The following is a 22,408-nucleotide window of genomic DNA, read 5'->3' as shown; positions in this document are numbered from 1 at the left end:
CTAGGATACAGTGAATTATAACGTATTGAAAGCTTAGCTATTGAGTTGAGCATGATATGTTCATGATGTGTGTAGTGTTTGAATCTTTATTGTCAGCACTTATCAAATTTTATTAGGTGAGACTTCTATGAGACTATTTCACTAATTTTTGTTTTTATTTTGTGTGAAATGGATCGAGTTTAGATAGAAATATAATATTTATGATGGAAAAATGTAATACTTTTAACTCAAAATGTAATATTTAGAGGTTGAAGAATTATTTATGAGAAAAATTTTAATACTAATCAGAGATAAATTAATTGATCATTACTTATGAGAGAAAACGTAATATTTATGAGGAAAGTGTAATACTAATCATAGATAATTTGATTATTACTTATAAGAAAAAGCTTAATATTTATTAAGAAAAATGTGATACTTTTGAGAAAAAAAAATGTAATAATATTTTTAAATGAAAATGTAATATTTAGGAGTTGTAGATTTATTTATGAGGGAAACTATAATACTTATGAAAAAATTAATTTTCATAGGATAATTTTTTTTAAAAAAAAATAATTTTCACTTTTGGTCCTTTGGCTATTATACACGAATCACATTTGATCCTTGAATATTAAAATTTCTAATTAGGTGCATGACTAACTATTGCCAGAAGTGCTTTTTCCAAAAGAAGCAAACACAATGCTCTTTGACTCCTTCCGGAAGGATCAAATTCGGCAATAATTGGTCAGAAATTAAGCAACATGGCGAAAGGTTATATAAATTATATATTCATGCATCTAATTAGAAAATTTTAATAGTCATAGAACAAATGTGATTCATGTATAATAATCAAATGAGCAGAAGTGAAAATTTTCAGTTTTTTTTTTAATTACTGTAAATTATTATATTGCCCCCTGAACAAAGGTTGACTAAGTCTTGAACCATTAGCTTTCAAGTTTTAACGTGTGAAAGACGAGTATTTCTTGGACAATTTTAATTTATGGAAAAGTTTGTAATAACTTGTGTGTGAATTATATATTACATTTTTTAAAAAAAGTAACCAACGCATATTATTAATCAATTAAGGTGAACAATACACTCAGGCGGGAAGCTCTCCCAGACCCGAGGAGAAGAGTTGCTATCAACAGAAGCACCAAGAACATGAATTACTCGATTCATAGACCGACGTACAAAACGAATATGACAAGAATTTAAAGACATAAGCAATACTAAACAATTATTATAAATGAAACCAAGATTCGAACTAAAACATGAATTCATACTTAAAAAAACTTAAATAGTTAAATCCATAGAGGTTTTGACGACGTTGGTTACATGACGGTACATGCAGTCCCCACGGCAAATGCCATCTGTACTGCTTGGAGGACAAGCTTCCATTTCTCCTGAAAATAGAATAACAAATTAAAGCTTCAATTTCATCAACACATAATTTACATCCTCCCAAATGCTCTGTCTGACCGGAGTGTAGGCCCTTAGGGTTGGAGTTCAGCCTTTTGGAAGAACAAGCTAATTATACGTGAAATTTGGAATAATGAGGGTACCTGAGGACTACTTACATATTTATTAGTTGCTGGAACAACGGCAGTAGTGTTGGTGTTTGGAGGATTCGCAGGGGCCGCCGACGACGACCCAACGTGTGTAGAAGAAGTGGACGCTAATTGCGATATGACGACGTTGTTTACATCGGCGCCGTCACCGGCGTTGGTATTCAAGCCCGAACTTCTCTTAGCCTCCAATAGAGTATAATTATCCAAGAAAGTGGCCGGCTTCCCCCGGTGTTTATGCCCGGAGGACCGCCGGTTCTGATAACAACCAATGCACAGATCAAACGACTGCGTATGAAGGTCGGCATGGCACTCAACGCAGGAGAAATACGTGGCCGGAATGAATCTCCCGCACCCATCGCAGCTCGGCCTCTTGCTCATATAAATATAGAGGAGCGTCATGACTTCCCAGAAATCTAACGTCCCGTTGCCGTCGATGTCCAGCTCTTCGAAGAGGCTCCCGCACCTCTCTACGTCGCGTACTTCGTCGGCGCTGTCTTGGGTCAAGACGCTTATGAACTCGTCTTTGTCGATGTAGCCGTCTCCGTCGCTGTCCAGGGTGTCGAACAGTTCTTGGACTCCGGTTTGGAGCTCCGGCGAGCCGGCGAGGTAGTAAGCTTTGGCTATTTGTTGGAGATGATCCATCGATCCCTTAGTTGAATCTATCACTCTAAAACCTTACTCCAATATCAGTGTAGGACACGGATAAGAGGTGATAAAAATTCGATCATTGTACTGTGAGCATGTTAGGTTTTATATTACTGTAGAATTGTATGGAAAGAATAAGAGAAAAGATATGAACTTCTAAAGTACAGTCATGTGTTAGACTAGTTGACCCGATTAATTGAGTAACCTAATCCAATATTAGATTATAACATGATATCAAAACCTAGTTAGTAGGGGTGGCAATGTGCCCCGTACCTGCCGAGGATCTCCGTCTCTATCGAGAACGGAGGAAAAAAAATTGGGAATCGGAGGGACGGAGACGAGAAATTTCACAAATTCCCAGGCGGGGACGGGGCGAGGACGGGGAGCAGTCCCCGAATAATTAGTATATTAATATATATATATATTAGTAATTAGAAATTAGATTATTAGAAGTTTTGCTTCTGCATGTCGCACAGGTAAGTCATACACGATACACTCATACTTATATTTAAAATTTTCATTTAAACATTAAGTATAAACCCTATTGTGTATTGTGTATTGTGTATTCAATATTGAATATTAAATGTGGAATTAAGCATAAAGCATATACTTATATACGGATACTGTGTATATATTCGAATATATATATTATATATTATATATTATTTTAATTTTTTTTTTATTTTAAAAAATTGTACTAATTTGACACTTTGACTATGGGTTGACCAGGGATGGGTATTTCCCGTCCCCGTCAAATTTCCCGCGGGGACGGGGACGGGGAGTATACTCTCCGCCCCCGCCCCGCCCCGCGCTGTTGCCATCTCTACTAGCTATGGCCCATTTGCATTGTGCAGTGTCTGGCAATTGACTATAAAACCTAATTTTAGATTATAATCTACATCTACATACAAATCTAATAAGAGCCAATAAAATTAGGCACCTGAACAAAAAAATTGTTGGGTGTAATTATTGGTTGAAATGAATGGTTCATATTATTTTGATTTTAGTATTTTTTTTGTATGATTTTCCTTATTTATCATCTATTATATTATTTTCTTCTTTTAAATAACCCTTCATTTTATTTGTATAAACTTTAGTAACGAAATATTCGGTTAATTATTTATTATTAACTTATTAACGAAAAAATTAATATGTATAGAGCCTATTCGTGATCTATTTGCATGGTGTCCGGCAGTTGACTATAAAGTCTATGGCGTCGTTTTGCGCGGGACCTTTGAGTCTTTTGGTGGATTGGTGGACGGGTCAGTAAATCAATTAATCAGACAACTATTGCTACTTTTTTTTTTTTGAATGCACAACTATTGCTACTTGGTTGAGGGATTATTCAATCATCTAATAAAAACATAATAAGCGTGAATGAGGGGGCACGTGTTCCATTCATAGCTCCAATGTTTGCTTGCATGGACAGCTCAACTGGTCATAGAGGTGAAAGTTGGAAAGAATGACCAGGGATCGAGTCTCATTAACGGCAGTGAGGGGCTCCTTGTACACAGTAAGGAAAGGTCTAGCCTCTGTGGTTCATATTCAGTTGAGTTACCATGATTTACATCCTCCTAGATGCTCTGTCGGGCCCTTAGAGTTGGGGTTCAACCTTTTGGAAAGAATAATAAGCGTGAATATAATGAAGATTATACCCTTCATTTATGTCTGTTTTTTCGTTACTATACGTTTTTAATACATTATGCTATAAAAGTTGTACTATACAATATTTTGAACAACCATACCCCTACCGTTATAACTTCCGTTATCTTTTCCACTATTGTTACCATGCACATGCATCCACCATATATTTTCTTATCTTTTCAATAATAATATATGCACATTATATATTGGAGTTATATGTTAGTTATTTCATAAAATATATATAAATATTAAATTTATTACAATGTTTTACACTATTTTGTTGTTGTTATTATTATTATTATTTACAATAATTTAAATATCTAAAATTTAAATAAATCTAAAATTTTATTATAAAGTACTAATATTGTGCACATATTTTTGCACATCGTGCATAGAAAATACTAGTATTAATAATAATAATAACAACTAATAACTGCTAAGGACCTTAGTGACACCAAGTTGCTCTCAATAGTTATGAGCAGATACAACATTGTAATAGAATCAACATTACTCAAAAAACAACAACTACTACTACTACCACTAATAATAACGATAGCAATTACTACATACTACCACTAATAATAACGACAACAACTACTACTACGTAGTACGTACTACTACTAATAATAACAACAACTACTAATAATAATAATAATAATAACAAAAACAACTACTACTACAACTACCACTAATAATAACAACAACAACTACTACTAAATGTACAGTATGTACATGTCATACACAAATAATGTACTCTTAGTATATTAAAAATGTATATTGCATTTAGGAAAAGTATATTATTTGAGTATTGAAAGTATATTATTTTGTATAACATACATTCAGCACACGAATAAAGTCATAATGAAACTAGTGAGTGTGGGAAATAAAACTGAAAAATAGAGCAATATTGTCAAATGAAACTAAAGTTAATTAGAATGATACTTGCTTTATAGACCACAATACTACATGGACTATGGTCCACAGTAAAATTTGCCCTTCTCCGACCTCTTTTAAGGGACGAGAGTGCACGACCACACACGCCAACCAAGCTGATTCTCTTCTGGTCATTTCTAAATCATCACAAACAAAACCTTTCGTTTTTCTCTTTCTTTTCTCCTTAATACTTGAGCCGCATCCAACTATAATTAACAAGTACACGTTATTATAAAATAATTGTGTAACCTTGGAAAACAATGTCGTTCTTTATTCCTTGCACCTAGATACCAGTGAAATTGTTGTAAAATGCAATGAGCTTTTTTCATGCCACAACTTTAATCTTTAATTTGCTACATGATCAATTTTCAACGCAATTTTTAGAACAATTTCTGCATCTTAGAATTAGTCATGAACACTTCAATGATAGTGTCAATTACCTACCATCATCTTGACTTTTGAAAAACAAGTCTTGGCTCTTGTCGGATCGTAATTTCCCTCGATCCCGCGATTACCTAACTTAAGTTCAAAGGAATCTTCCCTTCCACAATGACCTTGACAATCTTAGAGAGGGAGGCGATTGACGACATGTAGAGGTCTAATTTGAGTGGCGGATGTTTTCACTTGATGATATATATATATATATATATATATATATATATATATATATATATATATATATATATATATATATACACACACACACACACACATACACACACACGCATGCTTCTATATTCTGATCATATATACAATTCCTTTGAATCTATTATAAAATAGTGCTTATAATAGTTTTTGGTACTGGTAACCATTTTATCGTGTACTATAATTATATAATTTAAATTAAAGTACTCTGTATTAAATTTTATGTTAGCTTATCGATCATGGCCGGGCATTATGTTTAATTATATATAATTATCACGGTCTTATTTTAAAGTTTTGAGATTATTGCTCTAAGTTCATTGTAGTAAATAGATATTAGTTAAGAGCAATAAAAGAGAATTTTCAATCAAACAAATTAATATTTCATTCTCACACTGAGGGGATGAGAGAAATTTTGTGTAAGGTAGAAGAAAAGAGAAGGGAGAAGAAATTAAAATTTTAAATTTTGACTTTGAATTAGGTCAAATGTTAATTGCAACTATTTTTCCGCCTTATTTCCTTTCAAAAACAATGTATTCATGTCCTCTTAAAACCGTGGTCGGCAGGATTCGAACCTGCGCGGGCAGAGCCCACATAATTTCTAGTCATGCCCGATAACCACTCCGGCACGACCACAACTACGTTGTTGGGTCTGGATTTATTCTTGTTAATGACTCCTTTCTGCAACAATGAGAACCTATGCAAGTCAACTTGTTGCTGAGAATCTTATATGACCTATCATTTCTGCAAATCCAAACTCTATGGCCCTAACATGTAACTATATATTGAATTCAAGCTACTTTGTATGAGTAAATGCAATGGATAGTGTATCTAATTAAAGAAAACGTAGTGAATTCAACCTATCATTAAATAAAAATAAAATGCAAACAAACAAAAAAGAATATCAAATCCTTATTTATATCACAAAAGCTTGTGTCAAACTATCAATGTAATACTCATACTGGAAAATGAAATAATAATCAAGAATAAGATATTTGTTACTTATGAAAAATGTAACACTTTTACATTTTAATTGAAAAGTATTACATTTTTCTTCAAAACTATTACATTTTCCCTTATAAGTACTCCGTTTATCCGTTATAAACATCTTATTCCTGATTAGTATTACATTTTCATCCTGACCCGACCAGTCTCATCTCACGAATAAAGATACGTGAAACAAACTCACAAGAGAGTCATCACTCTATTTATATATGTATCGTGTAGGAATGTTTTTCGACAAGATGAAACTGTACAATTCTTGAATTGTCCGAAAAATTAAAATCAATTAGAATATAACTATGCTAGCAAAGTCATAGAAGTAGACGTGATCAATTTATAAGACTACCATAATATAAGCCCTTAAATGGAACTCAGTACAAAATTATGCCCTTTGATTTGATTCACATAACCAAATAACATTAGAATTTGTACCCAAAATTTTGATACAAAAATGATGAGTGGAGCAACTAATGTTGACCCAAAATTGCTGCATCCCCAGAATCATCTCAATTAATTGTGTAAATACATTTTTATGAACATTTGTTTTGTACAATATAACTAGGCCTAGTTGTGGAGCAAGCTGAGCAGTTCATTTCAGCATGCTAACTGTTTCCAAGGAGACATCAACAAATGTCCCAAAATTTCTATGTCTACCATCAGCAACATTGGTCAACTGAAACCCGTGGTTTGGAAGTTGATTTATAAGAAGAGTTTCCAGTTCACAGGCCACGCTCTTCCCACCTACCACGAAATACACAAAGCGGGCATTCTCCATTCCCTCGTTCGTGCGATGAGCACGAATTCGACCCCCAAGATCATCACTCTGAAAATAATCAACGTAACACTTTCAAAAATAATGTCTGAAATTGCTCTCAAGAAAGAGTTTTTTCCACTTTTGGCATCTCAACTATCATTTTTTCACTACCAATCTCACGATTTTGAATTTCTTATCACTTTTAGTGCTTCCGATGAGTTTTTTGGCCAAACATATGTTGTGTAATGTGTGATGTTTAGCTAAAAAAACTCACCAGAATGACTAAAGGTTGTCAAGAATTAAAAATTGAGGAATTAATAGTAGAAAAAATGATAGGACGAAGTTTCAATGGTAGTTGGCAATGAACAATTAATTATGTGGTTCCAAGTTACAACACAAAATGTAGGTAAAAGTGATTGAGATGGATGCATAGATTGTTGAAAGCATTTGGGGGGATTGAGATAATAAGACAAATAACATAAAAGAACATACCTGTCCAACATAAAGCTTATTGTCGGGGCGAAGCATCACATAAACCGTCGAAGTACCAATAGTCGATGGAGGCGGCTGCTCCCTCACCGCAATTACAACACATTTAACGCCAAGTTCAGATGTGTTTTTCGTCTTGTAGAGTTCACATAGCTTCTTCTGACAGATAGTAGTAATGGCGTTTTCTAGTTCCTTGCACAATATTTCCGTTCTATACACCGATTTTCTCGCGGAAGTCATAACTTCTTGTCTCGAACCATTTAAGTGATCAGCAATAAAATGTCTCGGGTCTGGGTTTGTAGGCATTGAGGGTGAACTGTGTCCATAATATGATTGGTACAACTCTTCTGCCCTATCAATTACCTTCTCAGAAACCCCTTCTCGTCGAGCTGTTTCAAACGCAAGGCTTTCTCTGCAAATCCCATCGATAAGCTTCCAAGTCGGTACAGTTTGGCCATCAATATAATCCGTTCCCATCGCTTTGTATACAGTTCTTTTCGTCTCTAAAGGTAAATCAAAGATTCCGTGCAAGTGGGTTGACACAATGCCCAAACAACCAATTGCGTCCAGAGATTCTATAATACTGCCAGCGATACACGTTCCTTTTGCCGTTTCTGTTCCTCTGCATATTTCATCAATAAGTACTAGGCTTCTCGAGGTGGATCCATTAATGAGGGAACGCATTTCTGACATTTCAATCTGAGTCATCAACGCAAAAACGTTTTAGTGCCAAAAGATATAGGCGTGAACCTGTTCAACAAAACAAAACTACTTTGCATAAAGATAAATAAACGAGTCATGCTACATAACGTTTTCTTCAGCGTTCGAGAGTTAAAACATCATTAAAACGTAAGCAAGAGCAAACCATCATCATTATATAAGATGCTATATGTGGAGAATAGGGAAAAGGGTCAAATACACTCCCAAACTTTATACGAGAAGTCAATTAGGCCCTCGAACTTTTGAAAGTTGCATTTATTAAGCATATAAACATGTCAGTTTGGTGCATCAATGCCCAAAAACCGGTTAGTGACCTATAATAACAGGTCACTAGGGTTCCGACGGTTGTCCGCCAGTGTTCCGATTATTTCTGGAGCAGGTCGCCGGAGAAGGCGTCAGTTGGTCGCCTTCTCCGGCAACTAGAGAGCAACACCTTCTCCGGCAACCTGTTGCTCGCCCGTCGCCGATTTTCACTCGGAGCATCACCGGACAACTGCCAGAACCCTAGTGACCTGTTATTACAGGTCATTAACCGGTTTTTGGGCCTTGATGCACTAGTTTGACATGTTTATGTATTTAATTGCAACTTTCAAAAGTTCAAGGGCCTAATTGACTTTTCGTATAAAGTTTGGGGGTGTATTTGACCCCTTTCCTGTGGAGAATATACAGCACCTGAAACGAGCTTTTTCCATCAGCGGGGCTATCATAAGACTTCATGTGTAACATAATAGAATCAAAATGAGGAATCACAGCTGATTCAGCGGGAACCATGAATCCACAGATTCCTAGCAATGCCGCAGCACAAATTGATCGCAGCAAGCTTGATTTTCCACCTCCATTCGGCCCAGTCAACAAAAATAGCGATTTCATATCAACTGTGTTTTGTACAGCACTGCCTCGCACCACATCAAACCAATAAGGGGATAGACCAGATATCTTCATTGAATTAACCCCGCCATGTGGCTTGCAATCCTGCATTTAGAAAGGCATTACTAATACCATAATAAATTTCACTTATACAAGAAAGTATGCAACTTAGATTTTTAAAACGTAGGCTTGACTAATTACATAGGTTTTGATAGAAGAAAGTGCAACTAATTCCCGTTTAAACCCATACTATAGTGGAATTTAACTTTTACATCACCCAAGTACTGGAAATTGGGCAGAAACAGTCCTTCATTAAGGTCCCATTAATGGAATCACGATCATTTTGCAATTTTCAATAGTTGGGAGACAATTCCTATCCAGATTTGAATACTTGGGATCAGTCTTGTCCAATTTTCAGTACAATAGTAGTCCCCCAAGTACTAGGAATAACACAAAAATAGTCCCTTCGTGACGGTTAATGGACATTAAAAGTGAAAATACCACTATAGGGACTATTACTGGAAACAGTTCAAGAAGAAAGTACATGCTACTCATGATGAGAACTAATACTGATACATTACAGATCCTGCTGCCCAACTAGTTCACACTACCTAAAGATCAAATTAGTTATATTGTTTCCTTTACTAGTTTAGTTATATTGTTTCCTTTACTAGTTTAGTTATATTTCCTTTATATTTAGTTTAACAGTTTTAGAATATTATTTCCTTATATCTTTGGTTGTAACTCCTATATATATGGGAGAATATTAATTTGTCAAGTTAAGTTGGAAATTGAATAAAATCAAAAGGAAGTTTCTTCCTCCAACTTCTCCCCAACTCTCTCCTCTCTTATTCTATATCCAGCCACCATAGGTAGACCACCTGCTTCCTCCGTTAACCATAGACCTGTGACGCGTAGTCTATCTACTAAAACATATCAAATACCATCTTGGATTAATCAGTAATTTGTTAAATTAAATCAAAATTTGTCCCCACACAACTCAACTTCAAGATAAGCTAGCTAAAATAATACTTTATGGCACTTTGAACAATACCTCGAACTTTTGGAATTGCATTAGTGTAGGGAAAACCCATTTCCGCCTTCTCCCTTCACTGCACGGAAAATTAAGTTATAATTAGGGGATGTTTGGTTCATGGAAAATGTTTTCCTTAAAGTGGAGGAAAATGTTGTTTTCTTGTGTTTGGTTCATGGAATTCATTTTCCATTGGAAAATGAATTCCTCAAATTTGAGGAAAACAAATCCTTGGTTGGACCAAGGATTTTGTTTTCCATGGAAGATGGGAAGAAAAAGTGAGATGGAATGCCTATTTTACCCTTGTTTACTTTTTTTAATTATATTACTTTTATTAATTTGTAGGGGCATATAGGTCTTTATACTTGTTATTCCTTACAATTCCAAATCTAACCAAACAATAGAATTAGTATTCCCAGTAATTCATTTTCCACCAACCAAACAATGAAATTCATCTTCATAGTAATTGTTTTTCCATAGAATTTCAATTCCACTTTTCTTAAAATATTTTCCGCGAACCAAACGAGCCCTTAGGCACTTGAATCAGGCAACAACATAGAGACACATATACCATCATGATTCATTTTGGCAAATGTTTGGCATACCAATAATGCTTTTGTATGGTGCAGTCAATGATTTTAAAAAATAAAAATAAAAATAAAAATAAAAATAAAAATAAAAATAAAAAGTTTATAGCATATGTTGTTTAGCCAACCTCACGTGAGCAAACAAGGCCTTTGCAATTATAACCAGCATGGATGCAAAGAGGAGGATATTGATCTTAGATTGTAACTCGGAAGAAAGCCCCCTCAGCAATTCCAGTACCCCCAGCTTTGCCTTAGCATTAGCCTCATGGTACCTGAAACAAATATTTAAAGTTCACAACTTATACGAAGAAAAGCATTTAGAATGCAAAAAGAACGTGCAAAATGACTTTATTGCGTCAGGAAAACCTGCCTTGCTAATGCTTCCTCCACATTCCTCGTGGTAAACCACTCATCTCCAACCTTCTTTCCCTTCGAGTCCAGAGCAGGTATCAGCAGTTTAATTTGATCTTCTCCAGGAGTCCCAGCCCAAACAGGAGGCACAAAGCGTTTTCCTTTGAACCATACAGCCTGGTGCTCTCGAGCATATAAAATCTCCCCCTTAGGCGCACTTGGCCCTCCAAATGGAGCATTAGTGGCCTTTATTCTTGAAATAATGGGAAAGAAATCTTCTGTAACCTAAAAACTCATTGAAAACTCGATTTCAACAATTAAGATGTTTTCTCATACTGATGGCTTGTTACTTTTACATTTGACCTATGCTGATCATGCATATTTGGACTTTGAACAAGCGTAGAAGTACAGGTCAAATATGGTGGATAAAGCCCGTTGGAAAGAGTCTAAAGAACTTACAACTGAAGATAAGGCATCTGCTGCCTTCTCGACTTCTGCATATGCTTCCTCTAAATGAACCCTCTTGACACGCCCCTTCCATGATGACTCCACATCTTCAAAAAATTCTTTAGGAATCATAGAGTAGGAACTTATTTTTTGATCACTTTCTCCATCTAGAAATATTATGTCACCAATTGAACTCGACACCTTCTCACATTCATTTACCTGTACGAAACCAAGGAAAAATTCTAAAGATTTAAGAACTATAGTAGCTTGCCTAGGAATAACATAAACAGAAGCATAGATAAGTGAGTAAAGGAAGCAACTATGGCCGAGGCACATCAAACATAGCCAAACTGAGAGAAGTAAATGAAATAGTCATGGAAAGAAGTTACTTGACCATAAGAGATATAGAAAATGAGTTAATACCATCTGCCCATCTGGGGTCCTCCCAGTATAGTGGTTTTACCATGTTTAGTCCTAAACTTTCAAATTGACCACTTGTGGTCCTTCAACTTTCAAATTGTTACCATCCGTGGTCCAAGTAATCATCCATGGTCCTTCAACTTTTAAAATTTAACCAGCACTGGTCCTCTAGAAGTACCATGGTTAAAATTTGATAGTTGAAGGACCATGGATGGTTAATTTGGACCACAGATGGTAACAATTTGAAAGTCAAAGGACCACGGGTGGAGAATTTGAAAGTTTAGGACTAAACGTGGCAAAACCACTATACTCGGAGGATCCCGGATGGTATTAACTCTATAGAAAATCAAGTAAACACGGCTTACTTCCCACTCGGACCTTGATTGTACCAATGGAAAAATATTTCTGAAGTAGCTTTCTTTTTCTAATTCACAAATCCATCAACTCTATGGCCTGATTAGAGCTACTTTATTACTTTGTGGAAAATAAGAATTCATGTATGTTCACAAAACAGTACCCTCAAAATAATGAAGGGGAAAAATCTTGAACCCCAACTACCCAATAAACCAATTTATATAAAGGAAAATAAATAAATAAATAATAAATAAATAAACAACTCAACAGTGAAAAGGAGCTGTCATAATCAACAATGTAATGTTTTTGTAGACAACTAGACTTCAAAAGATTAATAATGATAAGATTTACGCTTCCAACTGCAATGAATAAGAGTTCAATGTCTTCACCTCAAAGCTACAATAAGGAAAATGCCAAACCCATCAGAACAAGAATCCATATCATTCTTGGTTTTGGGGTTAATTCGTCCTCCCAAAATTGATATAAATTCTTCATTTTGTTGTAAACAAAGGTTGCAGTTTACTTGGGGGAGGGGAGGGGGGTGTGAAAGAGGAACTGCAGAAGCCCCGAACCTTACCAGTGAATCAAAATCAACTTTTAACCCAGTTGCCGCCCAAGTAGGATCTATCAATAACTTTAAGATTTGAAGAAGCTCATTATTTCTATTCATCTGCAGTATTTCATCCAGCACATCCTTTATTCTCCTAAACTCTACGTGATTTGCCTCCCTCAGCTCAAGTAACTTGGCGAGCTGCAAAGTAGATATATAGCTTACCAATAAGAACATTCAATGAGATGATGAAAGTATATCTGAAAGTATGCCTACTACTAATATCAAAGAGAAGCAAAAGAACTCCATAACGAGTTGGATGGTCCACTAAGCTGCAAGGAGCCACTACCCATTAGTAAGGCAAAAGCTATGTGTTACACATGTAGTTGAATAATAGGAGAGAGAAGGAGAAGATACGTATCCATATAATGCACAAAAATGGCATTAGTCTTTCATACAAAATTTGATCATTGATGCTTCACACCGATTAACACAAACATTTCACAAAACTGGCATTAAACTTTCATATGAAAGTTTCCCCCCAATGCTTCATGCTAATTAATATAAATATCCTACTATATATAAAGAGAGAGTAATGGTTATATCCTTAAGATTTATACTCTTTTTCCATCCAAAGTATTTGTATATTGTGCTTTAATAATTGTAGTTTTAATTTTTTTGAACACATGTGCCCTTACCCCATTAATACTCCAGTTAAGTTTTTTAATCTTTTATTTATTTGTTAAATGGTTGTACTTTCAATTACTGTAACTCAAATTAAAAAAATAAAAAGCACAACATAAATTCAACAAAAACAGTATATGCAAGTTTTGAGTTTTGAGTTTTGACATAACATTTCCTGCTAATTTCAAAACTAAAATAGATACAAAAAATTCCTATCAAATCTTATTAATCAAAATATAACTAACTCTATTAAAATAATCAGCTAAATATATAATATAATACACACACACACACATTTCTTTAAGAAAAAAATTATTGAATCTTATTAATCAAAATTTAACTAATTCTATTTGCTAACTCTATTATTATTATTCTTTTAGATCTTTATACACTTTAAATTTTATTTTTTTTCTATTTCTTATTATTATTTCTTCTGTTTTAATTAATCATCATTTTAATGTTGGGAAAGTAAATTAGCCACTCATTTTGGTGCACCAAGCATGGAGTTGCTAGTTTCATAATATTTGCCAGATGATCAAGTAATCCTCTTCGGATAAAACTCAATAAATGTAGATTGACATTTAACATTGCCCTCTAGTTACCAAATCAAGCAATCCTTTTTATATTTATGTAAAAATTATATAAAACCCAAAACATGGAGAATGGAGGCACAATTTGCCAGAGAACCAAGTACTACTCTTCAGATAAAACTCAATATAAATGTAGATTGGCATTTGGCATTGCCCTTTTGTTACCAAATCTAGTAATTCTCGTTGTATTCATGTAAAAATTATATAATCCCCCAACATGGAGAATGGAATATGTTGTTGGCCCAAGTTGTGCCGGGGTGACGGGGTGCCGTGTGCCATCCTATAGACAGATCTTTTCTTATTCCATTAATAAATGTTGATGTTTTTTGTAAGTACTTGTAAAACATAAACTAAAAAATCGTATAACTATGATTTATGAAACTTATCTCTTTGGACAATTACATGTCTAGTCCTAGCCAATATCATATTTATTTGAAATATTTAAAAGAAAAATAGAAAAATGGAGATTTATAGTGGCATGACACCACTCTTCTTTAAAAAGCGTGGTCATTTCTTAATCAATATCATACTTAATGGATGGTTATTTTTAATTGTGATAACAAGTTTTATTTTAGTTTTTTTAGTGTATATATATATGATATTTGCTATTGTAGCTTCGCCGCATATTTCAACAAAGTAATGAAACTTTAATAAATTAATAAATTCAAAAGCCAATAGAGCATGAAAATAGTCAATATTGACATGTACAAAGCGTGGGCAGCCATAGCACTAGTTGATGTAAATATTACTCATGTTTACTATTCATTGGTCAAATCAACTCTTAATTCTTTGCTTATTTTCTTTAGTATTTTTTACTTATTTCTAAATTTGATTTTTCTGTTTAATAGTACTTCTAATGTAATTTCTAAATATATAACTTTTGTATATTAATACTAAACTTAATATTATGAAAAATTGAATTAAAAATAACTCCAATCAAGTCTTGTTAACAAAAACCAACCAGACACATAAAATGGGACGGAGGGAGTAATAATTTTACCATCACCAAGAGAAGACATTGAAAATGCAATACAAAAGCAAAACCTAATTGCAATATTTTGAATGCAGGAATTTTTGCAGCAAGAAAACCTTAGTAGTAGTAATAAAGTACTACCTTTGAAGATGAGATACAAGTAAACTCGGGAATTGAACATGTTACGCTCATCATAAGTCTGCTTGCTTCTGCAAAAATAAACCTAACGTTACTAAGGATTATATACGTTTAATATATTATTTCTACCAAACACTAGCACTGCACATGCTCAAGAAATGAAATTCAGAAACATATACATAAATAAAAGTAAAAAAACTAGAGAAAATTGAAAATTCAGAACCAATATTCCTTCTCGGACCACTGTCCCCACTCCGCCCACCCAACAACATAGGAAATCATACCCCAAAGAACTAATCAAAAGAAAGAAGAGTCCAGAAAACAGTAATGTTTGAAGGACAGATTCACCCATAAATAGCAATCAAAAACTCGAGAAAATTCAGGTTTGTACATATATTCCAGATTCTTGCCCCCAACCCACCCAACAGCAAAGAAAAGCATGCCCTAAAGAAACTGTTAAAAGAAAGAAGAGTTCAGAAATCAGAACATTTAAAGGACACATCCATAAATAACAGTCAAGAACTAGAGAAATAATGCATGCAAACACTAAAAGAAAAAAAAATTGAAACTGCAAATTGTTGATACGAGTGAAATATCTGGGTAATATCTAGTCAGAGTAGAACCAGAAGGAGATAGTGTTTAGCAATTCAGGCACTACCTTGTATTTTTGATGCAATCTCATATGCAGGTGGATTCAAAAGGAGATTTCTGATATACCTGCAGGAAAAGAATAACAAAGCCAAGGTAATATGATTATCAACCTCTTCTTAGGTATTGTAACATTACTTTCAAATTTTTCAAGTTTGCCCTTAGCAGGCAATAAGTTACTAATTTACTATCATAATGCATAATTTACTATCTCATGTTGGCTTGAAAATGAGGAATTCCTACAGCCATGTAGTTTATATTCAAAGCCAAAAGAAATTATGTTCTTTTCCTTTCTTTTGATAAGTTAGAGTTCATAAAACGTTGTTAACATATTTGGGAATTGGGATAATCATAAGTTATTAACATTTATTTTAAGAATAAGATCGGATAAGATATTCCTGAGTTCTCACTTACAGGACTGGTAGACCTGTGCAATTTGGCGGAAGCAACACCTTTAGCAAAGAAGGAATTCCTTCAGTGGGAATAGCACCTAATTATATGAATCAGCAAAGTTGTTTTAGGACAAAATGATATTGCATTCACTAACAGGTAAAAATCTAAAATCATCTACAACTTAAACATTACCTATTTGGGTAGCTGTTCCTAGGTGCAAAGGGCGGGGTCTATTTTCTGATGAAACAGTAGCATTTCTAAAACCTGTGTCACTATCAAGACCATAAATTTCCTTTACCTGAAATTTTGGTGTCGTATGCAGGAAAGGTCAGCATGACAGAAATAAGAAAAGTGCAAGTAACCATTAAATACAAACCTTAGACAAGAGCTCACTGGTTAGATCACCATCCAACCACTCAAAGTTTCTGGCATGACATTCTCCCCATAATAGCCCACCATCACCAAACTCCCCCCAGCGAGATGTTCCTACAAGAAAAGTTCATATATACTGAGGACAACTTGCAGTGTGATGAAATATTGGATAAAATAACTGGCATAGATGGAGCAGATTTGTGAAACAAAATTATGAAACTTAATATCACATTATCACAGTATGAGTCAAGGTAGTCGCTAGCACAGCCTAGAATCAACAATCACACCAATTTTAGTGCACTACAAGCCCACCCCAAGTTTGATCAATCGTTATGCTGTGGAACCGTGTCCACCTTGCAAGGTGGACACGGTTCTATGTTCATAATTGTTGAACTATATGTTCATAATTATAAAGCTATATATTCATAATTTTTGAACTTCATATTCATAATTATTGAACTCTATATTCACAATTACAGAACTCTATGTTCATAATTACTGAACTATATGTTCATAATTATAAAGCTATATGTTCATAATTTTTGAACTTCATATTCACAATTATTGAATCTCTATATTCATAATTACAGAACTATATGTTCATAATTATAGAACTATATGTTCATAATTTTTGAACTATATATTCATAATTATGAACAATTTTGGAACCCAAGGTGGACATGGTTCCACAGCATAATTTGCCAAGTTTGATTGCATGTTTAGTGGATTGGTTACTCAAAATTTACAATAATGCTTTGCTTGCCTACCATTAAAATCTGAAGAATCAAAAAAAAAAAAAAAAAAATCATTTGACCATATAGCAGACTAAGATTTTTAGATTGCTAGGGATGCTTTGGCTTTCCAATGAATGATTTTATCCTGAATCCCAACTAGTTGCAACTCCAAATGACAAAGAAGATTAAAAAGTAAGAAATAGAAGAGAGCAGTATCGCAAACCTGAAGAATTGTGTTTCAATGAAGTGTGCAAAAATAAATGATGACAGAAAGTAGTCCGGAGCTTGGTAACTAAGGCTTCCTCAGTAAGGCCATCCTCAGTAGAGTATGTCTTCATAGTTTCCAGAATAGATACAATGCAAAACCCCTTCACTGAACGGGATATTCCTAGGACCACAAAATTAAAACTCTTACTTTTATAGTTTTATCAGTCAAAAATGACAAGAGTCTTTGAGTATGTAACCATAACTTGAAACTTGGCAAAATAAAAAAATACTACTAATAGCAAAGAAGCAAATTAAAATGTTTTGTAGTGGATATTTTAGCATACCAACTACTGGCATTGGCTCTGGAAAATCAAGATCATGATCATCTCCAACAAGTCCAAATACATAAGGAATTCCAGGATGTGCATGCCTAAATATCAAACATGTTATAGTGAGATCCACATCTTAAAAGATGAAAAGAAGGCAGGCAGCCACTATAAATATACATAATAAAGTACAAAAGCACCCAGTACTTCCGCATCCCCATTTGCAATATGCACATTAATACTTTTCTTAGTTCGATATATTTGTGTATTTGACAACTTGACTTGTAGATCACAATTACAGTGCTAAAGAACAGTACGATCAAATGCTAGAGTTTTGTCAGAATAAAATTCATGTGTCTGAATGAACAAGGACATAAGTGTGAGCTGCTGCGTTGTTTTCTATATGCCAAGTTGAATAGAAAGCATAACTAAAAGTACCACATTGTTAGGTTACTTCAATGAATTTAAAAGTATTATGGGTATAGAAGTTTCCACATGCAACAATTAGTGCAGTCTTTCCATCTCAATTTTTGCATCTTTATCATATATATAGCACAAGTAGGTACTGTTCCAATTAATAGTCATAAAAGAAAGTTATGACCTGCACAGAAGGATTAAAAACTGTATGTATGACAAGAAAAGGAACTGCTACTCAATAATACCCTGATATAAAGCGACTTTTACGAGAACGAGCTTGGGTTGGGGCCTGAACTTCCTCCACTATGCACTGAAAATATATAATGTGGAAGGTATTAAAAAAAAAAAAAAAAAAGGTATCATAATAACTGAGCAATAAGATACTACTCCGTAAAATAGTATGTCTAGAGTTATGGTACTTACAACAGAAAAGCCATTACTTGTCAGGTCATCCAAAGTCTGTCTGAGATTCTGCAAAAGAAATGTGCAAGTAGTATATATAATGAATGAATAATAAAATTAACAAAACTAAAGTACAAGTGTATAGCCACAATTAGAGAGGAAAAATACAAAAACGGAGATAATATTGAAAGGGACAAGGGGATTATGTTTGGAAGACTCCACTGGATACTTATAGAGTTATAGTAGCTTTTGGTTGTAGTCTATGGTTTTTATTTCTCTACTCATACAATTAGTAACCTCACCTATTTCTGATATCATGGATCAATCATTTCATATATCAAAACAAGAAGCCAATTTACACTCTAAAGCCATAACCTATCATTTTTTTTTCTTTTTTCCCTCATACAAAGTTCCAAAGAATTAGTGGCCCCTGATTCCTTGGAATAATACATTATATAGAATGAATAATTTCAAAAGGGCCCCCCCAAAAAAAAAGTAACATAGAAGTGTGTGTTTGACGCCGTGTGTAAAAGAAAAATACAGTTACCACCACTGGGCAGCCAGCTTTTGGTATGCTGTCTGAACGAAGACCACCAAATGGATTTAAACCAGCATACTCCACAAGGATGCAAGCATCAAATCCAATGGCCTCATAAAATTCGCCAACCTGAAACGTGCAAAAGGACATGAAACTCTCCATATCTACCAACTAATATATGAATTCAGTAGGAAGCTAAAATAAGCCTAGGTGTAAAAGAGAAAGAGTAAAGAGAGAGAAGCCATATGTGCATACTCTGCAAAGCAAAACCTCACGTGGAAATCTAGACTTGAACTGCAACATATCCCAGTTAAGTGTCCCTTCTTTCAGACTATAATAAACAGGAAAAGTGCTTAGTTTGAATTTAATTGAACTCAATGTCTCAATCTTTCCTTAGCAAAAAGAACAGTTGGAAAAACAGAAGAAGGATTAAAAACACCAGCTGGGAAAAAAAGCGGGGGAAAGTAGGATGAAAGCCTAACATTAACATCAAGAAATGAAAACCCACCTCCCATTCCTTAAATCAGAATTCAAACCAAGCAAATTAGAATATGTGAGCCTCTTAACTAGTTGAATTGAAGAAGGCTTTCTCAGCGTCTCCACTATCTGAAATATTAGATCATGAATATGAAGACACAAGGCACAATGAATATGTGCGTGTGTGTGTTTTGAGCAAAAAGAAAGCACCAACAACATTTTAAATCGCTAATGAAGCAATTCAGTCATGAGAAGCACGTAGCCCACCTCCTTCCACCACACAATATGAGCACAGTTCCTTTCTTCTGGAACACTCTCAAAGTGTCTAGGTTTTCTTGCAGATGTGGCATAAAGCTTTCGCTCCTTGAAGCAACAAATCTGGTCAAATTGATTAATGCTGAACAAAATAAGAGTTTAAAATGCATCAATGATGTTATCTCCCAAGTCATGAAGCAATGGTAAGTACTGACATTTATTGGAAAGATATAAACTAAGCAAATTTATATTGACTCTTCAATTATCATAAAGAAACTTTAGAATTGTAATGGAGCATTTCCTAATCATAATCATGTCTGCAACTTATTTTTTTCAGAATATCATATATTCTGAATAGTATGAGAAAAATTTTAAAAAAATCAAGTTCTTCCTAATCTCTAAGAATCCTTTCAATTTTTATCAGGATATACTTTACAATGCCCAACCACTTCATTGAATATTCGCAAGTTTAGTTTGTGTGTTGGACGAGAGAATAACTTACAGAGGGAAGAGGGGTGAGGAAATGAAGCAGCCGCAGCAGCGGCGGCGGCGGTGGAGCGGGTGCCGGAGAAAGAGGGACAAGTGCCGGCATCGGGAGACTGAAACGACGACGTTCTTGGCTGCTAAACAGGACATTGCTTTCCTGGTTTGTAGCAGTCCTAGGGTACAGTACAGTGTAGCAGTTTATGGTGGAAACATGTGAAAGTGTATGAACTATGAAGTATGATGTTTTGGTCTTCCCGCCAGGTTGAAGTAGAGTGTAAACAAGAGTAGATGAATCGTATGTTTTTTCTCCTAAATGCTACCATAGTCCATAAGCATGACACTCGCATTGTATCATGTTAAATAAATCATATCTTAAAAAAAATCAATCCAAAATAAATCAAGCTATAATATTTTGTATCTATACTCTAACTATCTCATTTTATATATCTGATTCGATTAATGATGTGTGACTACAAATTTTAATTTAATTTTATATAATATTAAATTTAGTATCTGTATATAAAATTTATATATATATATATATATATATATAATTATATTAAAGGTAATATTAGCCAAGCACCTTAAATTCAGTTGGCATGTAATTACCTCTTTCATATAGAAAGTTATGAGATGAGTATAAACAAATATTAGAATCTAATAGAGTTAGTAGCTTTTTTTTTTAAAAAAAAAAAATATTAACACAACAAAAATAAATTTAAAATCATTACAAATAATAAAGAAAATAAGTAAAGAGTAAATATTTTATTCGATTTAATTAATGAATAGTAAGTAAAAGATTATGATAGATTAAGTATTATATCAATCACATATGTCTAAATCTAAATCTAATCTAATCTAAAAATAGCAAATAACAATTTTCATCCCACGAGTATTAACAAAATAACAATTTTAGTCCACATGTTTAATTCCTACAAAAACTCATTCCACAACTATTATTTTACTACCAAAGTTAATCACTCCGATCACCGGAGATGTAAAAATGTGCTAAAGTCACTTTGGTCGTCGGATGTCATTATTAAACTTAATAGCCTGATTAATGTATGTCATTCGTATCCTAATCCTTAATCCATCTTCCCTCCCTAATAATTGTCGTTGTTATTGAATCCTTCTTGTAAGCTATGAAAATAATTATTTCTCTGTTATTTTGCTGTCAAAATACTAATTGAAATAGGATCATATATGCTGTGAATTTTGCTGTCAAAATACTTATTAAATCAAGACTATCTCTATAGTGAATTTTGTTAACTTTATGGTGGTGAATTTTCGCATCATATGGGAGTGTAAGTTAATGCATTCATTTATTTCATATTGTGAATAGTTATGATCCATGGGATGAATGATGATGAAAGTACTGTCAAGACATCTATTAATTTAAGTTCCTTATCATTCCTTGTTATATATCATCAATATTCAAAGTGACTCCGGCGTGTTTTAACATCTCCGGTGACCGGAGTGATTAATTTTGATACTAAAACAATAGTTGTGGGATGAGTTTTGGTAGGAATTAAACATGTGGACTAAAATTGTCATTTTATTAATACTCGTGGGATGAAAATTGCATGTGGACTAAAATTGTCATTTTGTTAATACTCGTGGGATAAAAATTGGTATTTGCTCAATCTAAAAACATAATAAGTTTCAATTTAGGTTATATTCATGGTTTATGTCTGTTTTTTTTTTTTTTTTCTGTTAATTATGTTTGTACCTCATGCTATAAAAGTTGTACTATATAATTTTGTGGACAACAATATCTCTACTG

At 33.9% G+C, this 22,408-nt stretch overlaps 2 protein-coding genes and 1 non-coding gene across 5 annotated transcripts; all 3 read right to left on the bottom strand.

The window, feature by feature from the left end:
* Positions 1 to 1,032: 1,032 nt before the first annotated feature.
* LOC109176462 lies at positions 1,033 to 2,364 on the bottom strand. The gene is made up of 2 exons (XM_019325901.1): positions 1,557 to 2,364; positions 1,033 to 1,382 (listed from the first exon to the last, which is right to left on the bottom strand). Exons 1-2 carry the CDS (start codon positions 2,187 to 2,189, stop codon positions 1,311 to 1,313), a joined length of 705 nt encoding a protein of 234 aa, XP_019181446.1. The 5' UTR covers positions 2,190 to 2,364; the 3' UTR covers positions 1,033 to 1,310.
* Positions 2,365 to 5,965: 3,601 nt separating this feature from the next.
* Positions 5,966 to 6,047, bottom strand: TRNAS-AGA. Its single transcript has one exon. It is a non-coding gene; the product is annotated as a tRNA-Ser (tRNA).
* A 733-nt stretch (positions 6,048 to 6,780) lies between these two features.
* Positions 6,781 to 20,952, bottom strand: LOC109176458 (DNA mismatch repair protein MSH1, mitochondrial). 3 transcript variants are annotated; one of them, XM_019325896.1, is made up of 23 exons: positions 20,642 to 20,952; positions 20,152 to 20,281; positions 19,916 to 20,013; positions 19,663 to 19,738; positions 19,417 to 19,536; positions 18,891 to 18,938; positions 18,713 to 18,777; positions 18,069 to 18,154; positions 17,741 to 17,905; positions 16,788 to 16,897; positions 16,604 to 16,709; positions 16,433 to 16,508; positions 16,029 to 16,087; positions 15,374 to 15,441; positions 13,013 to 13,186; positions 11,674 to 11,880; positions 11,234 to 11,499; positions 10,992 to 11,135; positions 10,298 to 10,355; positions 9,049 to 9,348; positions 7,660 to 8,355; positions 7,003 to 7,236; positions 6,781 to 6,967 (listed from the first exon to the last, which is right to left on the bottom strand). In XM_019325896.1, exons 1-22 carry the CDS (start codon positions 20,773 to 20,775, stop codon positions 7,003 to 7,005), a joined length of 3,420 nt encoding a protein of 1,139 aa, XP_019181441.1. In that variant the 5' UTR covers positions 20,776 to 20,952; the 3' UTR covers positions 6,781 to 6,967. The 3 variants fall into 3 exon arrangements, with proteins under 3 accessions (XP_019181441.1, XP_019181440.1, XP_019181442.1); XM_019325895.1 differs by having other exon boundaries at positions 6,781 to 7,236; XM_019325897.1 differs by having other exon boundaries at positions 6,781 to 7,236; positions 20,152 to 20,262.
* Positions 20,953 to 22,408: the final 1,456 nt, after the last annotated feature.

The sequence above is a fragment of the Ipomoea nil genome, unplaced genomic scaffold (assembly GCF_001879475.1).
Source record: "Ipomoea nil cultivar Tokyo-kokei standard unplaced genomic scaffold, Asagao_1.1 scaffold0706, whole genome shotgun sequence".
Taxonomy (NCBI): domain Eukaryota; kingdom Viridiplantae; phylum Streptophyta; class Magnoliopsida; order Solanales; family Convolvulaceae; genus Ipomoea; species Ipomoea nil.
The sequence above is the reverse complement of the archived record's forward strand: the minus strand, read 5'-3'. Positions and strand labels throughout refer to the sequence as shown.

Excerpts from the sequence above, each read along its gene's own strand:
- LOC109176462 (XM_019325901.1), bottom strand. The coding sequence starts at position 2,189 with ATGGATCATCTCCAACAAATAGCCAAAGCTTACTACCTCGCCGGCTCG. Across the intron at positions 1,383-1,556 it reads TTCCAGCAACTAATAAATAT|GAGAAATGGAAGCTTGTCCT; the intron begins GTAAGTAGTCCT and ends TTCTATTTTCAG.
- LOC109176458 (XM_019325895.1), bottom strand. The coding sequence starts at position 20,775 with ATGTCCTGTTTAGCAGCCAAGAACGTCGTCGTTTCAGTCTCCCGATGC. Across the intron at positions 20,282-20,641 it reads TCCTCACCCCTCTTCCCTCT|CATTAATCAATTTGACCAGA; the intron begins GTAAGTTATTCT and ends TATTTTGTTCAG. Across the intron at positions 15,442-16,028 it reads GATTGCATCAAAAATACAAG|AAGCAAGCAGACTTATGATG; the intron begins GTAGTGCCTGAA and ends TTATTTTTGCAG.